Source organism: Drosophila tropicalis, unplaced genomic scaffold (genome assembly GCF_018151085.1).
Source record: "Drosophila tropicalis isolate 14030-0801.00 unplaced genomic scaffold, ASM1815108v1 contig_980, whole genome shotgun sequence".
Classification (NCBI taxonomy): domain Eukaryota; kingdom Metazoa; phylum Arthropoda; class Insecta; order Diptera; family Drosophilidae; genus Drosophila; species Drosophila tropicalis.
This window is the reverse complement of record NW_027173484.1, coordinates 256,525-281,153: the sequence shown is the minus strand read 5'-3', so window position 1 is coordinate 281,153 and position 24,629 is coordinate 256,525. Positions and strand designations below refer to the sequence as shown.

Below are 24,629 nucleotides of genomic sequence, written 5' to 3'. Positions count from 1 at the left end.
CACTTAGAGGCATTAAGGTGTAATTTATTAACGTGGCACCAATCACAGAACGCATCGAGATCTGATTGCAAGTACTGTTGGAAAGAAGGTTCATTATAGGAATAACAAATCTTGACGTCATCCGCAAACATGAGCACGCGTGAATGAGCCAAGGCCAAAGGCAAATCATTTATAAACAATGTAAATAATAGTGGGCCCAGATGACTGCCTTGGGGTACACCTGACGTAACTCGAACAGTTTTAGATATCGAGGAACGAAAAGACACCTTTTGGGTTCTGCCAATAAGATACGACTTTAACCAACCCAATAATTTTGGTGAAAAACCCATGATGTTAAGTTTCGCGAGAAGCAAAGAATGATCAACCGTATCAAAAGCCTTACTGAAGTCAGTATAAATAACATCAGTTTGACACTTTTTACGGAAGCCATGGTGTACAAGGGTAGTCAATTCTAAAAGGTTGGTAAGCGACGAACGACCTTTCATGAAACCATGCTGGCAAGGAGAAATAGTGGATCTGGATAGATATTGAAGGGAAGACGTAATAATTTTCTCAAACAGTTTAGGTATTGCCGAAAGTTTGGCAATGCCACGGTAGTTGGAAACATCCGATTTGCTACCCTTTTTAAAAAACGGAATAATAAAAGACTCCTTCCAAATATCAGGAAATCTACAAGTCTCACTCGATATAAAGAATAACTGAGCTAAAGGCTTAGATAGGGAAATCGAACACATTTTAAGGATGCAACTAGGTATATTATCAGGCCCGGGAACGAAGGAAGACTTCATAGATGACAAGCTAGAGAGAATACAGTCTTCAGTAATAATGTGAAAAAACATACAATTTAAATGTGGGATTGAAAAGGGATAGGGTGTGGGATCCGAAACAGTAGTAGAATATGTCGACTGAAAAAATTTAGCAAACAGATCTGCAATATCTAAATCATTATTAGCAGACTGGTCGTTAAGTCTGAAGGTGGAAGGTAGTACATTAGAGCGTCTTTTGGAATTGACAAAGTTGTAAAATCTTTTGGGGTTATTATAAAATTCAGCATTACAGCGAACGAGATAATTGTTGTAGCATTGAGTATTTAAAAGACAAAATTGAGATTTGGCTATACAATAATTTGCATAGTCAAGTCGCGAATAAGTTTTTTTTAAATCTTTTAAAATATCTCGATTTACTGTTACGAAGATTAGAGAGCCTACGTGTCCAGACTGGCGAGCTGGAAACTTCACTGCACAATCTATATCGCAGCACTCAAATAGAAACGACCAATCAAAAGAGAAAATAAGGCTGTTAAGAAGATTGAAATTTGTTTTACGAAAACATCTACGACGAGAATTTGAGATGTTTTTAAATAAATTAGTAACGGAATTGTAAGAAATAGTAACTTCAATGGTAGGATGATAAGGATCTTCAGGTTTCACTAGTGGCTGTGTTTGCGATACAGCACTAACAGTGGGATCAGAGACAAAAACAAGATCAAGGATTCTTTTAGAACAGTTAAGGAAAGAATTCAACTGATATAGTGGACATTCAAGTAGGCTATCAAGAAAAACATGTTGAGATGAAGGAATTAAGAAAGATAGATTATCATCAACAAGCCAAGAAATATTAGGCAAGTTAAAATCACCTAAAACTATAAGAACATCACGATCTTTAAGACGACCAAAAATAGTTCGTAAAGCATCAGCATGGTGCACGTAGATCATGATATCAGAAGCTGGAGGAATATATGAACAAGAGATGTATAGGCTAAAGTTAGAACATGTAACGTCGACGCAAATAAACTCAACACCTAAGGGAAAATCAATCGGCACCACACTTGAAGACAGATTCGAGTTGACAGCAATGAGTACTCCACCGCCACGACGACCAACACGATCAAGCCTATAAGAAATAAAGTTATTAGAAAGAATTTCATTATCTAAAACAGAGGAGTTAAGCCAAGTTTCAGAGAAATATGTCAGCCGAAAAGGTTTGGCTATCAGAGAACAGGTTCGAGAGCTTGGTAAGAAGTCCTCTTACATTTTGATAATGAATGCAAAGACTAGACGTTATTAGTTTTTTGAAGCAGAAGATAAATTAGGAAGGTGGACAGGCAACGGACGGGAGCGCTTATTGGTCGCGAACTCGTGTACAACTAGGCCCTCTGTCCAAAAATTAGGGTCAACCATAGCTGAGAAATACTCATTTGGTACTGTAATTTTAAAAGAGGAGATTTCGCGAGGCCTACAAAACTTAAACTTTTGAATTAAAACCTTAGCAGGGCAAATATTACCAATGTAAGCTGCTACAGACGACTCAGAAGTATCTGGAGCAAGCCTAGAGATAAATAATTGTTTGCGATGAGGCACTACAGTTAGTGGAGGCGGCGGAGCATTGGGATCCGCAAGTGATTGAAAGCCAGCATGATCCTGTGATTGATCAGAGTTCCCGTGAGGGATAGATTGAGGTACACCAGGGCTTGTAATGGGTACTTCAATCTGAAAAGAAGAGCATAAAGAGGGACAAGAAGATGGTGTAGGCGAAAGTAAAATCGGAGAGGAAGTAATAGAGAGAGCTGGCGACTGCTTACGAGGCAACTCAAGGGTACATTTCTTGTGCAATTTCTCAGAAGGTGGAACAAACTTGAATTGCGACAATAATTGAACGCTAGAGTCACACTCGTTTGACAGCTGTTTGGCCAGTTTGTTTAAAGAAAGAAACCTTAAACGAAGATCCCTATACATACGGCTAAAATCAAGCTGCTGGCTGGCACAAGATGGGCAAGTCCAGCGCATTAAGCCAAGCTCAGGCTTAGACACAGACAAACCAGAAAATTTGTCGTAGTCGCGGCCATTGAGGCCAGCACATTTTAAGTGAATAAGATTATCGCAGAGCCAACAAGATATTGCTCTATACTGATCATCAAAACGATCAGAATATTTGCAATTACGTAGACAACAAGCCATTGAAAAGCCGAAAGAAAGGCAAAAAAAATATATATATATAAGAATATATAGAAATATAATATAATAGAATATTAAATTCAAAGCACAAAGATTATTATTGATAAATAATCAGTAATTACAAATAAAACAAAGAGACAGCTAGAGTGCACAGCACAACAGAGAGTGCAAGAACAGTTATAAGCCGTGCTTTGAGAGGCGGCCTTACAAAAGTGATTACGCGGGAGAGAAGCTGAGCACAAGCACAAAGCAGAGAGAACAACAAAGCCACTAGCACTGATAGTATGATGGGGGCGATGAGGGGAGCAACTGCAGAAGCAATGACAAAAGAAAAAAAAAATAAAAAAATATGTAAATGCACCAAACACTAATCACTAACAAAAACTGTTTAAACTGATTAATTTGGCGAATTATGGAAATAGAACACAAGGGAGTCAAGCGAACAACACCAACGAAAGCTTAAACAAACTAAGCACAATTAAAAATTGAGAAAAAACAATAAATATTAATAAAAACTCAGGAGCTATGCAAAAACACGACCGTCACGTCAGAGAGCAGAAAGCTTTTTTTGTTGCAACAATACGAACAAGAGATGAAGAGCCAACACATTCTAAATTATACCCGTACCCTATGAGTTTGTCAATACTGAAATACAATTACTGCTCCACGGCCTAATAATCCCATCGAGATCCCCATACAACAATCCTATATTGGTTGTCGATAAGAAAGGATACGATGAAAACGGAATTAGGAAGAAACGGTTGGTTACAGATTTTAAAAAATTAAATGCAAAAACAATCGAGGATTCGTATCCTATTCCAAACATTGAAGTCATTGTATCCAATCTGGGCGGTTCTAATTATTTTTCAACACTTGATCTAAAATCTGGATTTCACCAAATCGAGCTAGCAGAGCGGGATCGAGAAAAAACAGCTTTTTCTATTAGCGGTGGAAAATTTGAATTTTGTCGCCTTCCTTTCGGACTCAAAAACGCCCCCAGTGTATTTCGAAGGGCCATCGATGATGTTTTGCGGGAACACATCGGGAAATATTGCTTTGTTTATATGGATGACGTTATCATTTTTTCAAAAACAATGGAGGAACATCTTAAACATGTAGAGTTAATTTTATCAAGCCTTTTTACCTCAAATATGAGAGTATCCCTTGAAAAATCTAAATTTTTTGAAGAAGAAGTTGAGTATTTGGGATTTATAGTCAGTCGCAGTGGGATTAAAACCTGTCCCAAGAAAGTGGAAGCAATCAAAGCTTTTCCGGAACCACGCACCCTAAAATCGCTTCGCTCCTTCTTGGGCTTATCCGGATACTATAGACGATTTATAAGGGATTACTCAAAAATAGCTAAACCCTTAACAGATATTCGGAGAGGCGAAAACGGCAGTGTTCCAGCGTCGCAGTCAAAAAAAATAGTAATTTCATTAGACGAGAATCAGCGCGAGGCGTTCAGTAAATTAAAACAGATTTTGATCTCAGAGGAGGTAATGCTCTCATATCCAAATTTTCGAAAGCCATTCGATCTTACGACCGACGCTTCTTCAAATGCCTTGGGAGCAGTTTTATCCCAAGATGGCCGGCCCATCACGATGATCTTGAGAATCCTACAAAAAGCGGAGGAGCATTATGCGACCAACGAGAGAGAGTTGCTCGCAATTGTTTGGGCTCTCAGATCATTAAGAAATTACCTTTACGGTGTAAAAGGTCTTAAGATTTATACGGATCATAAGCCTCTTACTTACGCCATATCGGATCGAAATCCGAATTCTAAAATCCAAAGATGGAACGCGATTATTGAAGAATTCGATGCAACACTTCTCTATAAACCCGGCAAGTATAATTTGGTTGCGGATGCTTTGTCTCGCCAGTATTTAAATTATACTGAGGAAGATCAAAATTCGGACGCTGCAACAATTCATAGTGAGGAGTCGTATTCAAATACTATAGAATCCGTTACTAGACCGGTCAACTGTTACGCCAACCAAATAATTCTCGAACATGGAAAATCTCACTCTAAAAAAAACACTATTTTGTTTGGCAAGAAATTAAGACATATGATCGTATTTACTGATTTTCAAAACTTAATTAACACTGTACAGGATTGCGTGAAGTTAGGTGTAGTTAACGCAATTAAGTGTGAATTGTCTGTGCTTGGCAAAATTAGCATCGTTTGGTGGAGATTTTTCCTAAGACAGTTTTCCGACACACTGAAGTAATGGTAACCGATATTGCTAACCCAAACGAACAACTAGAAATTATTAATCAAGAACGTAATAGAGCTCATAGATCTTCTCAAAAAAACATCAAACAAATTCTTCGCGATTATTTTTTTCCTAGAATGGAAAAAAAGGCAAAAGAAGTTGCGTTAAATTGCAAGATTTGTTCGAAGGGCAAGTATGCTAGACATCCAACGAGACACCCGGTATGCGAGACTCCTATTCCAACTTATGTCGGGGAACTTTTGCATGTTGACATCTTCTCTACGGACTCAACTTATTTTCTGACATGTGTGGATAAGTTATCTAAATTCGCAATAGTACAAAAGATAGCTTCTCGTACAATTTTGGATGTAAAAATACACCTTCTACAGCTGTTAAATGTATTCCCTCGAACAAAAACAATTTATTGTGATAACGAACGCTCTTTGAACTCTGATACTATTGTGTTCTGTTTTCACGATCATAGTTCTTCGAACGGGCAGGTTGAGAGGTTTCACAGCACCTTGAGCGAAATAGGCAGATGCCTAAAGCTAGAAAGAGGAATCCAGGACACAACAGACATAATATTGCAAGCCACTATAGAGAAAAAACTAAAAAGGAAATGAGAAAAAATAATGAAATGAATGAAAAATAAAGAGTAAAAGTAAAAGAAAAGAGGAAAAAAGATAAACAAAAATTCATGCTGGTTGAGCAGTTCACATCGTTATATTCATACGAATTTTGTTAGTTTGTAAAATTATTTAAGCCACTTTGTAGAAGATTATCCATAGTCCAACAAAAATCAAAATCGATAGCGTATTGCCTGAATTACTGGACCAACGCTTCAACCAAACTGCCTAAAACTCACATGTGCACAGCTATGCGCAAACACTTGTGGCCAATCTCGGAGAGAAGTTAATCATCTTTTGCGGCACCGAGGACGTCCCCGATTGAGGGGGAATTAGTTATCATATATAGCTTTAAGACTTCAAAGCTTGCGCAGCTCGCAGGTGATATCCAGCTCTACAGTTATCACTCGAGGCTTTGGTCCCACAAAGCTTGTATATTGCAGCTGATAGCAGCTTGAGCTCGATAGGCTTGAAGCCCGCACCCACGTGTGCGAAAGCAGTATCAAAAAGAACTCAAAAGGCACTACACGCAATGCTAAAGCGGTAGATGTCTAATACTTATAAATTAACCTAACTAAATAAATAACCTAAATAAATTGGAAAGCAACGAAATTATTAACTTATACTGTATATCATATAGCTTCCATACAAACCCTAAAGTCACGAACAGTCCCTTTTCTCAATAACTTCGTTATTTTCTGTGCTATTATCGTGAAATATAATATTAGAGAGTTTATTACGCCTATAAACTACTGTGCCAAATTTGATCGAAGTCGGGCGACTATATCATATAGCTCCCATAGGAACGATTGGTCGAAAACACTGACTTTTGTAAATAACTTCGTTACTTTTACGCGATTGCTTTCAAATGAAACATTTGTTAGTTTAATATATCTGTTAATGACTGTGCCAAATTTTATCAAGATCGGGCGACTATATCATATAGCTCCCATATTCAATCGTTTAAGAATGTTTCAGTTGGTTTTTATTTTTATACCATACACCCATAAGGTGAAATGGTATATTAAAGTCGCCAAAATGTATGTAACAGGCAAAAGGAAGCTTCTTCAACCCTATAAAGTATATATGTATATTCTTGATCAGGATCAACAACCGAGTCGATCTAGCCATGTCCGTCAGTCCATTCGTCCGTCCGTCCGTCTGTATGAACACGCAGATCTCGGAGGCTATAAGAGCTAGAGCCACCATGGTATGTATACGCGTGTAGTATGTAAATGTATAGAGTTAATTGAAGCGCAGATATTGACTATTTAAAAATTTTGACACGCCCACTTTCGCCCCCCAAAAATGAAACAAAGCTTAAACTAACAAAGCTTAAGTCACCAAAATTAAAATGTAGATTTTTTTAGTATGCGCGCAGGATTTGTATACTTTATTATTTTGCCACGCCCATTTCCGCCTCCATAATTTAGAAAAACTTGATTGCCAGCTGCAATTTTTTGACTATCGCAATCTAATTCTGCAGAACAATTAATCTTATATATTTCTACCAAACTACCAAGTTTTGTTGAAATCGGACTAGAAACATGCAAAATATGCGTAAGAACTTATTTAACTACGCGATCCATAAGGGCAGAATTGACCGTTGGCTAAGGGCGGCGCTAGAGTGCTCGTGTGTTTGTAGAGTGAGCGAGATAGCACATGGTATAAGGCATGTTAAAACAATTTACTAGACATTGGTTTTCGAAATTTGAAATATTTGTTTCACCTGGTGTGTGGTATTCCCAAGTCTGCTAGTTGACTTTCTTACTTCATTAATTTTAAAATTAGGCCACAAATTAAAAATTTGTCCCAGTTACTTATTTCATTTGAAAAATTTTGTTTGATGTTTGTTTAATTGTACCTAAGCTTTTTTCCATTTTAATGGGCTGAAATAAGCATGTTTATAAATTTAAGAAGTTTAATGATAAATTTATTTTATTTTAATATAGTAATCGGTATAGATAGCAATGTAGTTTCCTACTGAATTTTACGAAAATATCTTATGAAAAATCAAAGTTATTGAGGAAAGTCACTGTTTGTGACTTTGCCGTTTGTATGGAAGATCGGGTCCATCCAGACGGACGGAGGGACATGGCTATTTAAACTCTTTTCGTCGTGCTGATCAAGTGTATTTCAAGATTAAAGGCTACAGGAGGCGTAACACCATACTAATATTTTTTTTATTTTCATTCAGCATTAATTTTTTTTATGTCAAGTTCGCAAAAAATAAAAATTAAATTACCTAACATCTCTTGGAGCAAAATTTAAAAACGTCAGTAATTTGGAAATTAATTTCTAAGTTCAAGTGAGTTATAGTATAACTCCGACCTTTCGACCGCATAGTAAATCTCGTTTATACGAATATTCTCCGTGTTTGTAATACGATTTTTATCAAATCTGATAAGTTGGTAGAAATGGACAAGACTAACTTGTGTGCCGAATTTGATAACGATAGTCAAAAAATTGAGAGAGGTAAAATAGATTACATATACATAGATTACATTACAAATTTGGTGACTCTAACTTTATTAGCTTTTAAGAAAATCACTTTTATGCCAAATTTTTAATCAAACGAACCCTGCCAGCCTACTATTTAGTATAGTTACAAAATTTAATACCAGCTTTTATATTTTTTTAGAAAAACAGTTTTATATAAATTTTGGGTGCGTGGCCGAAATTCCAACTAACTTGATATATTTACATACTATTTATCTATGTACATATATACCGAATTTGGTGGTTCTATCTCTTATAGTCTTCGATATCTGGGTGATCATACGGACGGATATGGCTCGGCTGTTTATCCTGATCAAAATTATATATATACACACATTTTGTCGACTTTAATATAAAATTTCACTATTTACGGGTGCATAGTATAAAAATTTTTGATATGTATCGACAAAGACTGATTTTATTATGCCCGTGCAAAAAGGGTATATTAATTTTGGTCAGAAAGTCAAAGTATATATATTCTTAATCAGCACGACGGGACGAGTTCAAATAGCCATGTCCGTCCGTCCGTCCGTCCGTCTGGATCAACGCAAACTCAGGCACTACTGTGCCAAACTTGATCAAGATCGGGTGACTATATCATATAGCTCCCATAGGAATGATCGGTCGAAAACAGAGACTTTGTCGAACTTCGTTACTTTTAACGCGATTGCTTTCAAATTCGGCTGAATCTGCATATACAACAGACGGACGGACGGACATGGCTATATGAACTCGTCCCGTCATGCTGATCAAAATGCTTCCTTCAATGCGTTGCACACTTCTGACCCACGGGCATTCGCTCTTACAGAAAAAAACAGCAATAAATTATTCAAAACTTACAAAAATATTTTTTTTTTGTATGTCACGATATACTTACTGATTACCGGAATCTGTATCAAATTCCTTTCCAAATTTCTCAAACGCATGCTCGGGAAAAATATATTGCGTGCTGCTTTTTTCCATATTTTGGGACCTGAAACAGTTCAACTTTGGGATTTTCTTTGCGTTCTGTATTTCACCTGGCTTAAGAGGTGTCATTGGTATATAATTGCCAGTATTCTCTACAATAAATATTATAAGTTAAGAATTAATTTATCTTTTGGTTAAGATGTTTGCAAGATACCATTCTGTCCATTTATTTTATAAAGATCACCAATAGTAAAATCATCAGAATTTTCCTCAAGAATAATGCCTTTTGATGCCCGAGTGCTGTCAAAAATATTGGAAAATACAATTAATTAATATGCATTTTATAAGGCCAGTTTCGCATAGATGCAAACAAAAGAAAATAATGTATGTATTAAATAACCAGTATTGTTTCCTTTGCAAAAAGAGATTGTTATTAGTTACAAGTGTGCTACGCATAGGAGGAGAACATCAAACATTTAACATACGTATTTGCAGAATGTCAAGTCAAGTTTATATAGCCATGTTGGACCGTCTGTCTGAATATCTGGTATAATTTTATTATTTTCAAAGCGATTGAAAGATAATACGATATGATAATGTATTAATGTTTAACACAACTGATCTGCTATATTTAAATCGCAACATCGAAAAACTCAATCAAAAAAAAAAGTGCTGTGTATACTGTGAGAAATCAAAACACAAACAAAATTAGCAGCATGGAAAGAGTGTATCAAACGCGATAAAAATCACAACACAATTTGAAAACAGGCACTCAGATAGCAACCACGGCATTTGCAGCTTTCGCTTGAAAATTACAGGAAACAAATACAGCACTGTAACAGCCAACGTCGTTGTACATTGGACCAACTCGTATACAGCGAGTCCCAAGTCAATTTTGTCTCAAAGAGACTAAAGCCCATAAAAACCACATTTTTACACCGTTTTTGTAAATTATCTGTTAATTAATTTTTATACGATTTTTTAAGCGATTCTGAATCGCTTTCTCGCTTTATCGCTTCATCCAACTGTTGTTATACGTGTGTTTTCGTTGTGTTCTGAGCTTAAAAAATAGTTGGTTTTTGGTTGAAAAATGTTTTGTGCGCAACTCAAGCTTTAATAACAGTTTGATGCAAACACTTTATATTTTTGTGTATTTGCTTTCAAATGCAATTAAACAGTCCAACGAAGCAATTGCTAAAATGAGTTCGAGTGCGCGCATAAATGTTGAGGACTTAATAACGGAAATTTTTTGTCGTTCTGTTTTGTGGGACCAAAAATGTAAAAATTACCACAATCGGCTGGTGGTTGAAAAGAATTGGAAAGAGATTGAGATAAGTCTCCAAGTACCAAAATATGATCGAATGTATTGATCGACATTCGAGTATAATTGAAAAATTTGTCAGGATACTGCCTAAATTTTTATACAAACTATTAAACTCTCCTTTTAAACGGTTTCTATTCAGTGGATGGATCCCGGTGGTTTTTTTCATTACAACATTTATCACTGCTGCTGACGCAAAAAATTCTTCGTCTGAATCCATGACGACGATGATTGAAACTGAGACTAAAATTAGAACCCTCGCTAGGTTTCTCGCTTTGCGGAAAGCTTTCACTCTGCCATGCCATCGCTTGTAGCATCTCATCGCTTATCGCGGCCACTCTGACATCAGCCTTACAGAGGGTATAATAAAATTGGTCAGACGTTTGTAACGCATAGAATTTCCGACCCCCATATATTCTTGATCAAAGAAGCTAACATCGGCTATGCCGAAGTTTGTATACCCTTGCAGTCCTTGGTAATAATAATTTTACATGTTCAAAATTTGTTTTCTGCAACTCAATTCATCAATATACAAACAAAACAATTTTACTCTCATATTATCACATATGTAAATTTCATAGCATACTCGATTTTTATGAAAATGTTTCTTCTAGTTCTTCTAGAGCTATATGATATAGTGGTCCGATCCTTATGGTTTTCATACTTTATTTTTGCCGGGTAATAAAAACTCCCGAAACAAAATTTCAACCCGATAGCTCTTAAGACGGCTGAGTAAAACGCGTACGCACAGACGGACGGACAGACGGACATGGCTATATCAACTCAGCTTCTCAAGCTGATTAAGAATATATATACTTTATGGGGTCGGAAACGTCTCCTTCTGTGCGTTACAAACATCTGATCAATTTTATAATACCCTCTGCAAGGGTATAAAAAGATATTACTCAGCCATCTTAAGAGCTATCACGATTAAATTTTTTTTGTGGGCTTTTTATTACCCGGGTGGTCAGGATCGGACCACTATATCATATAGCTCTAGAAGAAACATTTTTATAAAAATTGGAGTATCCCCATGAAATTTTCTACGATGATAGTATTAGATATAAAAAGTCAGATTCCAATTTGAATCTGATCGGATAAATATAACACAAGTTACAGTCAATATAAATCGGTTCAGCTTGCTGCCTACCACGTCATTATGAAATCAACAGAGCACATGCATACACACAGATGCAACGCTACATAAACTGTATGTGTATGAGTGCGTTGCTTTGCTTAGGGAAAGAGGGAAGAATTGTAGTAAAAAGAGTAAAATTGATTCGTTTGTGTATTGATGAATTGAGTTACAGAAAACAAATTTTGAACATGTAAAACTATTATTGTCAAGGACTGCAAGGGCATAGCCGAAGTTAACTTCTTTCATATTTTTAATTTATTTTTGACATTAATTTTGGTTAGAAGTGTGCAACATTCTAGCTTTTACAGAAACGTGGCTAAAACCTGATATTGCTGATGCATCGGTTTTTTCCACAAACTTTTCTATATTCAGACGTGATCGGATTTCTCGCATAGGTGGTATATTTAAATCATTAAGAGGCAATTCAGTTTGTCTCCTCTTTAGTTTCCAGTCAAGACATGCTCATAGTTGTAGGTGATTTTAATTTACCCGCTTTAGCATGGTCACCAACAGATGAATGTACCATGTGGCTTCGCTCTTTGTCACATGACTTTATTGATGGCCTTCTAGGCTAATCTTTATCCCAAGTCAATCCTGTCTTAAATTCTAATGGAAAATCGTTAGATCTTATTTTTGTATTGGATTCTTCTTATTGTGATGTTTCTAGGATTGAACCATTTGTTCTTCACGAAGACAAATTTAATCCTACATTAAATTTAAAAATTGATCTGCCCTTGCTTTCACCATTACTTGGTTCAAATGAGTTACCTCTAACTAGGTGCTTTCGTAAGACTGACTTTGCCAGCCTTAATGAAAACATTACTACCACCGATTGGTCTTATCTGTACAATTGTAGAGATATGAACTCAGCTGTTCGTTTTTTCTATGATACTTCGAATTCACTCTTTGATATTTGTGTGCCTCTTGGTAGGCTTAACAAACCTCCCTGGTTCTCTCAAGAGTTATCCAATTTGAAAAATGTGAAGACACGATATTATAAGAAGTTTCAAAAAACACGTCGTTCAACAGATTATGCTCTGTATTCAGTCGCTTGTTCAAAATTCATGATGCTTATTACACAATGCTATAAGATTGATCCTAAACAATTTTATAATTTTGTTAAACGTAAGACCTCTGTGCACCCATCTTTTTTGTCTTTTCAAAATAAAAAAGCGAGCACTGATCAGGCAATTGCCTGATATGTTTGCGAGTTTTTTCAAAACAACTTATTCCTCAACGGAATATCGAGCAAGTCCGTATCCTTATCATTTAGAAAAGTCTAATTGCATTTTCAATCCGGTGATTGATGAAAACTAGTTAAACCTAATTATTCTCCGGGGCCAGATGGTCTTCCTGGATGTGTACTCAGGTTCTGTGCAAACGCATTATGTAAACCCATTTTAAAATTATTTCTATTGTTTGTCCAATCTTCCTCTTTTCCATCTATTTGGAAAGAGTCGTATATCATTCCTCTGCATAAAAATGGCAAAAAGTCCGAAGCCTCTAACTACAGGGGTATCTCAAAATTGTCCGCTATTCCGAAAGCTTTTGAGAAAATTATAACTTCGCAATTGCAACATTTTTGCAGCTCTATTATTTCGCCATCCCAACATGGGTTTGTGAAACGTAGGTCTACAACCACTAACCTTTTAGAATTTACCTCTATAATTATCAAGGCGTTCAAAAATGCTTAACAATCTGATGTCATATACACTGACTTCAGCAAAGCCTTTGATTCCGTTAATCATACCCTATTACTTTCTAAGCTGAGCGACATTGAGTTTCCACCCCTTTTCCTTTCTTGGGTTCGAGAATATTTAACAAATAGAAAACAGAGGGTACTTTTTAAGTCTTCTTTTTCCGATTCCATTCCTGTGACAACTGGTGTACCTCTTGGACCTCTGGTTTTTCACACTATTCATTAACGATCTTCCAGCAGTCATTGTTCATTCGCGTGTGCTTATGTATGCTGACGAAGTCAAGCTTTGTCTTACTTATAATAATACAGTTTTATTTAGTCGGCTACAAGCTGATCTTAAAAACTTTCAATCCTGGTGCTAGTTTAATCTATTAAATCTTAACACTACCAAATGTAAGGTAATTACTTTTTTCGTAACTCTCCTCAACTGGTCACTTATTTTCTAAACAATAGTCCTTCAGATCGCCTAAATTTTATGAATGATTTGGGCGTACTTATGGACCATAAGTTCCACATTCCACATTCCATATTTCCACCACGGTCGCAAAGGCCATGAGTGTTCTGGGTTATCTGCTTGGGCTCGCGCGTAACAGGCTTTGTCCTAGTGTTGTAGGGGCCACTTGAACGTACTGCGCATAGTATCGTCATAAGTCCGCTAATGACAAACGCATAGAAGGAAGTATTTTCGTATATATATTCTTGATCAGCACGACAAGACGAGTTCATATAGTCATGTCCGTCCATCCGTCCATCTGTCCATCCGTCTGGATCAACGCAAACCCCTCCTAGACCGTGCATGTGGGCTTGTATATACTGCAAGGGTTGTATATCTCGGATTCAGCCGGATCGGATCACTATATTATATAGCTTCCATACCAACGGCAAAGTCACGAACAGTGACTTTTCTAAATAACTTCGCTATTTTCAGAGCTATTGTCATGAATTTTAATATCAGTGTAAGATGTCATTTATTTAAGAACTATCGTTATGTTTGATTAATGTTAAACATCTATCGCTGTCAATATTTTAAGTATCGATTGTTAGTATTAAGTTAGTATTTCTAACTTTCTATTGTTAGTATTAATTGAGTATGTGAAACCTATCGGAATGTGGCCTCCTTAGGCCACACTGGAAGTAAGCTCCTTCTTCTTCCGGTGACGCTGAACCAAGTTAGACGCACTAGCTGCGATAAAAAATAAATTTTTCGACATCCGCGAATTGGATATCGTTTTACATAAATAATCCGCATTTTATATCTCAGAAGTGGGATGACCACTCAGAAATATACATATTTCTGTACACGCCACCCATTTTGACAATTTTTAATCATTTCAGGAAAAATTGCCCTGACCAGCTCCACAATGGGAATCACCAAAGAGGAGATGACCAGAGCTCTGCGCGCAAGCGGAGTTGAGGTACCGTCGTCAGTCACAGTGGCTCAAATTCGCCGACTATACGCTTCCTTAGGCACCGCCACACGAGACAGTGAAGAATCGGCGCTGTCGTCGCCTGCCGCCAAACCTGATTAAACTATATCGGCTGGGACGCAGGGCACACGAACTGCGTCTAATACGTCCGCTTCCACACCCGCCGCTGCCGTTGACGCTGACACTGTGTCCGCCACTGCCATGCCCACTGCTGTGCCCGCTGCTGTGCCCGCCGCTGCGGTACCCGCTGCTGCCGTGCCCGTCATTGCTGTGTCTGCTGCTGCCGTGCCCACTGCTTTGCCCGCCGCCTCTAGCCTGGACGAGAATCTGATAACGCTACGAAAACAGCATGAGTTGCTACAACTGCAGCAGCAGATCCTCAAGCTGCAACAGAGTGTGGACGAACACCGAGCACCGAGACAGCAGGTCAATGAGCTGAGCGTTATTGAGCTATGGGAGCTCAAATCCATCCTTCTCCGAGAGTTTGGACGCTCAGGCAGTATAGAAGAGGTGTACCACGCTCTGCGTGGCCGGCGCATTAGGAAAGGCGAAGAATGCTTGATATTAGCAATGGAAATTCAGGAGATTGCAATGAATGCCCTGATTCCGAAGAACGAGCTCGTCGACCTTATCATCGACGGTCTGCGGGTCAACTCTACTAGAGTCGTATGTTGTACTCAGCTCGTACGGTGGCTGAGCTTAAGCCCCTCCTGGAACGCTACGAGCGCTCCCGTGTACAGACTGCCGCCGCCAAGCAAAGCGTCTGTGTAAAGGTGCAGCCAACGCCAACTGCCTTGTCGTCCGTAAACAAATCTTCAGGCCCTGCCACGAGTGAGACCAGATGCTTCAACTGCTCGGGATGGGGGCATTATAAACACCAATGCCCGAAATCGATCAGACCGCTTAATTCCTGTTTTAAGTGTGGCATAGTGGGCCACATCTATAAAAGCTGCCCGTCTCGGATTGGAACTGCCGCCGCCAATGATGTGGAAGTTAGACTAAACCATTTACAACTGGTGAGAGTTGCTTTTGTTTGTGATGAAGTACAAGATAGGAAATTTATAAATATATATAAATTCTCGATTCGGGCAGCCCGAAGAGGTTCCTACGCCAATCTGAAGTCCCCCCTCACTGCCGTCTTAGCCCCAGTAGATTGAACTGCCGTGGTAGTCAACTTCTGTCACTGGGTCAAGTTCAGTGTATTGTCCGCTTCCTCAGTACTGAGACAATACACACGTTTGAAGTTTTGCCGAATAAAGCAACCGAACTGCCGATAATTTTTGGTAGAGATCTTCTGTATAAAACTAACATTAGACTTTGTAAACTTAAGGAAAAGAAATATAGAAGAGTACATATGTTACTTATGAATAAACCTACTGAATGTATAGATACGAAACTCACTGTTGTTCTGAAGTCATTTGACATATTGAGAAAAGATATAGCGGTACTACCGCACGGTAAGAATAGGATTGTATCTGCAGAAGTGTTGTCTGATTCTCCCCTTCTAGAAACTTTTTCTGTACCTCCGGAAACACTGAATGATGCACTTATGGCTATAAATGCCATTGAGTTCTGTCGCTGAATCAGAGTTCGATATAGAGCCCATTTTACGGGAAGGGAAAGCCGCAGACTTAAAGTCTACTATTTCCACTGCTTATGTACAGGTTTCCCAAGATTTAGTTAAGCCCGTGAATTATGAGATGAAAATAGAACTGTGTAGCCAAAATCCAATTTTCTCCCGTACCCGCAGTTTTTCGCACCACGAACGCATCGAGGTGCGTGAGATCTGTAATGATATCTTAAAAGCTGACAATATTCGCCACAGTAGTTCCCTTTCCGCTGCCGCGATTGTCCCTGTACGTAAAAAGGACAACACCACAAGAAAGTGTGTGGATTACCGCCCCTTTAACAAAATTACTGTTCGGGATCATTTCGGGATCCGATTCTCCTGTCGGATGATTGCATCGAACATCTGGGTGGTAAATCGTTCTTCCATGTCTTGGCCTTGAAGAACGGATTCCACCATGTGAAAATGCATCCAGATTCAATCAAATATACTGCCTTTGTAACCTCTGACGGCCAGTTTTAATATGTGTTTTGTCCTTAAGGAATTTATAAACCGAGGTCAACTGGTATACATACATGGATACATGGATGATATCCTGGTCGCATCTCGTGGCTTTGAAACCCATCTTGAGATACTGAAGGAAATACTGTATACGTTAAGTGTGACCGGGCTATGCCTTAAGCTGGCAAAATGCCTTTTTGCGTATAGAGAACTAGAGTACTTGGGATACTTAGCTAATTTTGCCGGTATAACGCCTAAACCAGCTCATCTTCAGGCGATATGTAATTTGCCCACCCCAAGAGATAGCAAGGAATTAGAGCACTGCTTAGGCATTTTTTCGTACTTTCACCGATTTGTATCTGGTTTCGCCAAGATTGCATATCCGATGTCCCGACTGTTGAGAAAAGATACCCCTTACGTCTTCTCCGAGGAACATAGAGTTTGCATTGAACAACTCCGTCCACTCCACAACAAAATTTGCAGCTTCCTTACTCCTATTCGGAATCGAACAACGAGGCGTGTAGTAGATTAACTAATCGAACGATTGGGTGACAGGACGGCGGAGGTTGATGCCTCAGAGGTAGACGTCCGGAGAATAGTCTTCCGACAAATTTTAAGTATCGATTGTTGAAGGCCACATTCCGATAGGTTTCACACACTCAATTAATACTTACAAGGGGAACTTCAGGTATGCGAATCAACGATTTGGATGAATTTTGGATATGTTGTAGAATACCCCGTAATTTGAAGCTGTGTGAATAGTGCGCCGAATTATTTCACACAGCTTCAAATGACGGGGTATTCTACAACATATCCAAAATTCATGCAAATCGGTGATTCGCATACCTGAAGTTCCCCTTGTAAGTATTAATTGAGTATGTGAAACCTATCGGAATGTGGCCTCCTTAGGCCACACTGGAAGTAAGCTCCTTCTTCTTCCGGTGACGCTGAACCAAGTTAGACGCACTAGCTGCGATAAAAAATAAATCTTTCGACATCCGCGAATTGGATATCGTTTTACATAAATAATTCGCATTTTATCATTAGTAAACTTACAACCTTATAAACGACTCTGACAAATTTGATCAAGGTCGTGTGACTATATCATATAGCTCCCATAGGAACCATCGGTGGAAAACAGTGACTCTGATTAATAATTTCGTTTTTTGGTTTGTAAGCCGTTTCGCAAACATTAGACTTTCAAGAAACTCTTTAAAAACCATTGGCAAGGAAAGAGTAAGAAAAACCTTGCAAGGGTATACAAACTTTGACGCGGTCGAAGTTAGCCCCCGCCCTCTGGTTTTTTATATACTTGTTCAAGTGGCCTACACGACACCAGGACAGCTTGTTTCGCGGGAGCCCAAGCAGAAAGCTGTCTACTTCCCGCCCGACCGATGGTGGGGACGGACGAAATGTTCTTAAGATGGCGGCGTCAAGTTGATTTGCTTAGAAGGGCGGACGGAGGGGCAGTCAGACGGACATGGCTATATTTACTCGGCTTCTCATACTGATCAAGAATATATATACTTCTTTGGGTCGGAAGCGTCTCATTTTGTGCGTTACAAACATCTACTTAATTTAATAATACCCACAAAGGTATAAAAAGAGAGGTTTCTGATCTGATTACAAGATAAAGAAGATTGTAAAGGTTCAAAGGTTCTAAAGATAGAGGAATAAAACTTCTAGTAGGTCTACGGAGTACAGATAGGTTTAACTGGTTCAATAGCTTATTAAAGTCTATTTCAACTATTAAAAGTTTGTGAATAAAGATAGCATTACTTTACAATTAATTAAAGAAGGAAGATTGATTAAAAGAAACCTACTGGAGTATGATAGCAAATTTACATTGCGATCCCAATTTAGACCGCGAAGAGCAAACAGCAGAATCTGCTTTTGCACAGATTCAATTTTACGTTTGTACGTCTCATATTGAGGTGACCATATGCAAGATCCGTACTAAGTATGGAGTGCATCTATAAAAAGACATAACTTTCCATTTAGAGCCGTTGAAGTTTAATAGGTTGCTTTCTCACCAACTCTGAAGGTCATTAAGATCGGATTGAAGCAGGCAAAAATACGATGTGTCTTTAAAACTGAGGTAAAGCTTAACATCATCTGCGTACATAAGCACACGAGAATGTGTCACTTCCAATGGAAGATCATTTATAAAAAGTGTAAATAGCAATGGACCCAAATGACTACCAGACTACTCCAGAGGACAATTTAATGGGCTTAGAAAATGAAGACTTAAAGAGGACCTTTTGTGTACGTTTATAAAGATATTGAAGAATCCAATCAAACAAAGAAGAAATCTGCAAACATATCGGCAATTGCCTGATCAGTGTCTGCTTTATTGTTTTCGAAAGACAAGTAAGAAGGGTGCACTGATATTTTGCGTTTTACGTTGACAAAGAATACCTAAGTCTACATCGCTGAAGATAATCCTTATAACATTGTGATTTCAGCACCATAAAATTTGATCGAAAACCACATAAATGGAAAAATCCGATTCTTTACCGGATTTTTAAAATCTTTTATAGCATCTTGATTTTACGTTCTTCCACTCACGTGAGAACCAAGGAGGTCTATCAGACCATTTTTGGGTCACACGCGGGATACAAACATCGAAGAACGACTCAAGAGTTTTATAGAAGACAGAAATGGCAGAGTCCATATCCGTGCAAGTATACAGATATGACCAATCATTAGTTAACAACAGTTTTTTAGGTTTATTAAAGTTTGTCTTGCGAAAACATCGGGTTGGAGGCATCGAGTTATTATATTGAGACATAACCAAAAGAGGAAGGTCAATAGTTACATCCAGAGTTGGATGAAAGTTGTCTTCAGGGATCAGGGGATTGTCTAAGCATCAGCCCTGGAAACATCGCAGTTGGAAGAATTTAACGCAAATACCTGATCTAGTGATCTGTCACGACTATTCCGCACATGATTTATTTGAGTTAGGGACAACTCAAGCAGACCATCTATGAAACAATGTGACGAGGAGGGCAGCAGTAATAAAGAATAATAGAAAAGGGTCCAGGCAATCTCAGGTAAATTAAAATATCCCAAAACAACGAGCAAGTCTTTGTCCGAGAGATATGAGGAAATAAGTTGAATAGCTTCCAAATTGTAAATGTATAGTGCCGAGTCGGACTGAATATAGGCAGAAAAAGAATTTAAAGAAATTTTAACACAAACCAATTCAATCTCCTGATTGGAGGTGGCTCAATGGAGACCTACTAAAGTTAGCCCCCCGCCCTCTGGTTTTTTATATACTTGTTCAAGTGGCCTACACGACACCAGGACAGCTTGTTTCGCGGGAGCCCAAGCAGAAAGCTGTCTACTTCCCGCCCGACCGATGGTGGGGACGGACGAAATGTTCTTAAGATGGCGGCGTCAAGTTGATTTGCTCAGAAGGGCGGACGGAGGGGCAGTCAGACGGACATGGCTATATTTACTCGGCTTCTCATACTGATCAAGAATATATATACTTCTTTGGGTCGGAAGCGTCTCATTTTGTGCGTTACAAACATCTACTTAATTTAATAATACCCACAAAGGTATAAAAAGAGAGGTTTCTGATCTGATTACAAGATAAAGAAGATTGTAAAGGTTCAAAGGTTCTAAAGATAGAGGAATAAAACTTCTAGTAGGTCTACGGAGTACAGATAGGTTTAACTGGTTCAATAGCTTATTAAAGTCTATTTCAACTATTAAAAGTTTGTGAATAAAGATAGCATTACTTTACAATTAATTAAAGAAGGAAGATTGATTAAAAGAAACCTACTGGAGTATGATAGCAAATTTACATTGCGATCCCAATTTAGACCGCGAAGAGCAAACAGCAGAATCTGCTTTTGCACAGATTCAATTTTACGTTTGTACGTCTCATATTGAGGTGACCATATGCAAGATCCGTACTAAGTATGGAGTGCATCTATAAAAAGACATAACTTTCCATTTAGAGCCGTTGAAGTTTAATAGGTTGCTTTCTCACCAACTCTGAAGGTCATTAAGATCGGATTGAAGCAGGCAAAAATACGATGTGTCTTTAAAACTGAGGTAAAGCTTAACATCATCTGCGTACATAAGCACACGAGAATGTGTCACTTCCAATGGAAGATCATTTATAAAAAGTGTAAATAGCAATGGACCCAAATGACTACCAGACTACTCCAGAGGACAATTTAATGGGCTTAGAAAATGAAGACTTAAAGAGGACCTTTTGTGTACGTTTATAAAGATATTGAAGAATCCAATCAAACAAAGAAGAAATCTGCAAACATATCGGCAATTGCCTGATCAGTGTCTGCTTTATTGTTTTCGAAAGACAAGTAAGAAGGGTGCACTGATATTTTGCGTTTTACGTTGACAAAGAATACCTAAGTCTACATCGCTGAAGATAATCCTTATAACATTGTGATTTCAGCACCATAAAATTTGATCGAAAACCACATAAATGGAAAAATCCGATTCTTTACCGGATTTTTAAAATCTTTTATAGCATCTTGATTTTACGTTCTTCCACTCACGTGAGAACCAAGGAGGTCTATCAGACCATTTTTGGGTCACACGCGGGATACAAACATCGAAGAACGACTCAAGAGTTTTATAGAAGACAGAAATGGCAGAGTCCATATCCGTGCAAGTATACAGATATGACCAATCATTAGTTAACAACAGTTTTTTAGGTTTATTAAAGTTTGTCTTGCGAAAACATCGGGTTGGAGGCATCGAGTTATTATATTGAGACATAACCATAAGAGGAAGGTCAATAGTTACATCCAGAGTTGGATGAAAGTTGTCTTCAGGGATCAGGGGATTGTCTAAGCATCAGCCCTGGAAACATCGCAGTTGGAAGAATTTAACGCAAATACCTGATCTAGTGATCTGTCACGACTATTCCGCACATGATTTATTTGAGTTAGGGACAACTCAAGCAGACCATCTATGAAACAATGTGACGAGGAGGGCAGCAGTAATAAAGAATAATAGAAAAGGGTCCAGGCAATCTCAGGTAAATTAAAATATCCCAAAACAACGAGCAAGTCTTTGTCCGAGAGATATGAGGAAATAAGTTGAATAGCTTCCAAATTGTAAATGTATAGTGCCAAGTCGGACTGAATATAGGCAGAAAAAGAATTTAAAGAAATTTTAACACAAACCAATTCAATCTCCTGATTGGAGGTGGCTCAATGGAGACCTACTAAAACTACAATTCTGTTGTGCTCGAGTTCGAACCCCGACATAGGTGGAATTTCCCCCGATGAAGCAATACTGAAAGGTAGTTCCGTTGGGGATAATGGAAACGATTGTGGATAACGAATAATTTTTTTTCCTGATTGGAAGACTGTACAATTTCAAACGAAAACGCTGAATCAACAGCGATCAAAACACCACCACCATTACGGATAGTCCGATCATGTCTGTATGTTAAATATTTTGAAGTGAAAATTGAAGCATCACCAATATCAGGCTTCAGTCAAGTTTCATTAAAGGCAGGAATATGAAATTCAAAAGCTTAACTATTTTCATAGATTCTAGAGAGTTTTAGCTTTAGTCCCAGTACGTTCTAATAGGCCTGAAGAAAGCTAAACTAGTTTTTGACTTGTCAGGCAAAACAGTAGCAACAGCAGCAGATGCAGCAGCAATTGAGGCAGCCATCACACCTGCTGTGCATTCGGTGAAATCGGGTCATTGTGGGAAGCCCGAAAAGGTAAAGATCGAGGTGCCGACGGACTGAGAGACACACCCTGGGACATGGACCTCTTTCGCGTCGGTAATTCACTCAAAAGTTTCAAACTTCTGAATTGAACCCCCATCGCCAAAAGCTCCTCTTGGAACTTATAAACGCCAGCTGACAGGGTTTTTAATGCATCCCCAGTCAGTTTCAGAAAACCTCGCAGCTCGAGCTCCAAGCCGCGACACGAATCACAGCACCATTTATGGCCGCCACCCTGTGCAGTACCATTAACTGTATAACTAGCATAATTAAAGTATAGTACATTGTCACACAGCCAACAGTGAAGATAGTCTTCACTGGTCTTGCAGGGATTATTGCAATTATATTTGCAGCAGCAATTCAACGGTATTAAATGTATTAAGGTCCTGTATACATTTAATACCGTTGAATTATCAAAAACTAATTCTAATTATACATTAAATTGTAAATAAAATGGATTTATTTAAAAAAGGACTTAAAAAACAAACCGAAGCAAAAGCTCACAGCAATATGTATCCGAAAAAGAAAAGAGAAAAGAAGAGAATATTTTCTGTATTAAAACACACAACAACAAAAACTTGTCCGATCAACCACACAAACAAAATCAAACTGTAAACTGAAAGCGCGGGTGGGAGCAAAACACTAAAGAAATCAAAAACTAAGTAGCTAAACGTTGATAAAAATTGGTTGAATTAATTTATTAGTGTAAAGACCGGGTTCCACTTAGTTAAAGTTTAAAGAAGTGATCACGTCAGTTCAGTTTGGTGGTAATATTCAGATTGATTATTATTCCAAAAATATTCTTTTGCTTAACCTATTGTTACATATATTTTCCTATGCTGCGACTTAGGCGACAGCTACAAAAGAGAGGGAGAGTTGTCCATAAAAATATTTTATATATATCTTTTTGTTTTTTTTTTTTATTTTATTTTTGTTTTATTTTATTTATCCTTAATAGGTTAAAAACCTGCACAAATAATAAAAAAAAACAGAGGGCCAAGGCTAACTTCGACCGCCTCAAAGTTTGTATACCCTTGCAACTTTTTTGGTAACTCTATCCTTACCTATTAGCCATCAATGTGGAAGAACGTTTTATCTAAAAAGGCTTAAGCTTGAGAAAGAAAGGCCTACAATCATGGGAAATAACGAAGATATTGATCAAAGTCACTGTTTTCCACCGATCGTTCCTATGGGAGCTATATGATATAGTCACCCAATCTTTATCAAATTCGGCACAGTCATTAACATATATATTAAATTAAGAAATGTTTAATTTAAAAGCAATTGCGTTAAAAGTAACGAAGTTATTTACAAAAGTCACTGTTTTCGACCAATCGTTCCTATGGGAGCTATATGATATAGTCACCTGATCTTGCTCAAATTTGGCATAGTCGCTTATAGGCGTAGTAAACTCTCTAATATTAAGTTTCACGACAATAGCTTAGAAAATAACGAAGTTATTGAGAAAGTCACTGTTCGTGACTTGGCCGTTTGTATGGGAGCTATATGATATAGTCACCCGATCTTGATCAAATTTGGCATAGTCGCTTATAGGCGTAGTAAACTCTCTAATATTAAGTTTCACGATAATAGCATAGAAAATAACGAAGTTATTGAGAAAAGTCACTGTTCGTGACTTTGGGGTTTGTATGGGAGCTATATGATATAGTGGTCCGATCCGGCTGAATCCGAGATATACAACGCTTGTATATACAAGCCTACGTGCAAAATTTCAGCTCTGTAGCTCTTACGGTCTAGGAGGAGTTTGCGTTGATCCAGACGGACGGACGGACGGACGGACGGACATGGCTAGTTGAACTCGTCTCGTCGTGCTGATCAAGAATATATATACTTTGTATGGTCGGAGATGCTTCGTTCTATGCGTTGCACACTTCTGACCAAAATTAATATACCCTTTTTGCAAGGGTATAAAAAAAATAAATAAATAATTAAAAAAAAAAAAAAAAAAGAAATATATAAAATTTTTTAATGGATTCAACTACTAAACCTACTGTACAAATTGTATCTTATTTTTATTGTTCCAATTTTT

General features: G+C 38.0%; 1 protein-coding gene across 4 annotated transcripts in view; it reads right to left on the bottom strand.

Moving 5' to 3' along the window:
- The window catches only part of chico (insulin receptor substrate 1 chico), a 172,665-nt gene that overhangs the window by 44,360 nt on the left and 103,676 nt on the right, over positions 1–24,629 (bottom strand). For 2 of the 4 annotated variants that reach the window (XM_068302383.1, XM_068302385.1), the window contains exons 7-8: positions 9,416–9,501; positions 9,170–9,353 (exon numbers count right to left, since the gene is read on the bottom strand). The exons of 1 other annotated variant lie outside the window; for it this stretch is intronic. In XM_068302383.1, the coding sequence (XP_068158484.1) occupies positions 9,170–9,353; positions 9,416–9,501 (270 nt within the window). Of the gene's footprint in view, positions 1–8,989; positions 9,094–9,169; positions 9,354–9,415; positions 9,502–24,629 lie in introns of those variants that run through there. One more of the 4 variants, XM_068302386.1, reaches the window with a different exon arrangement.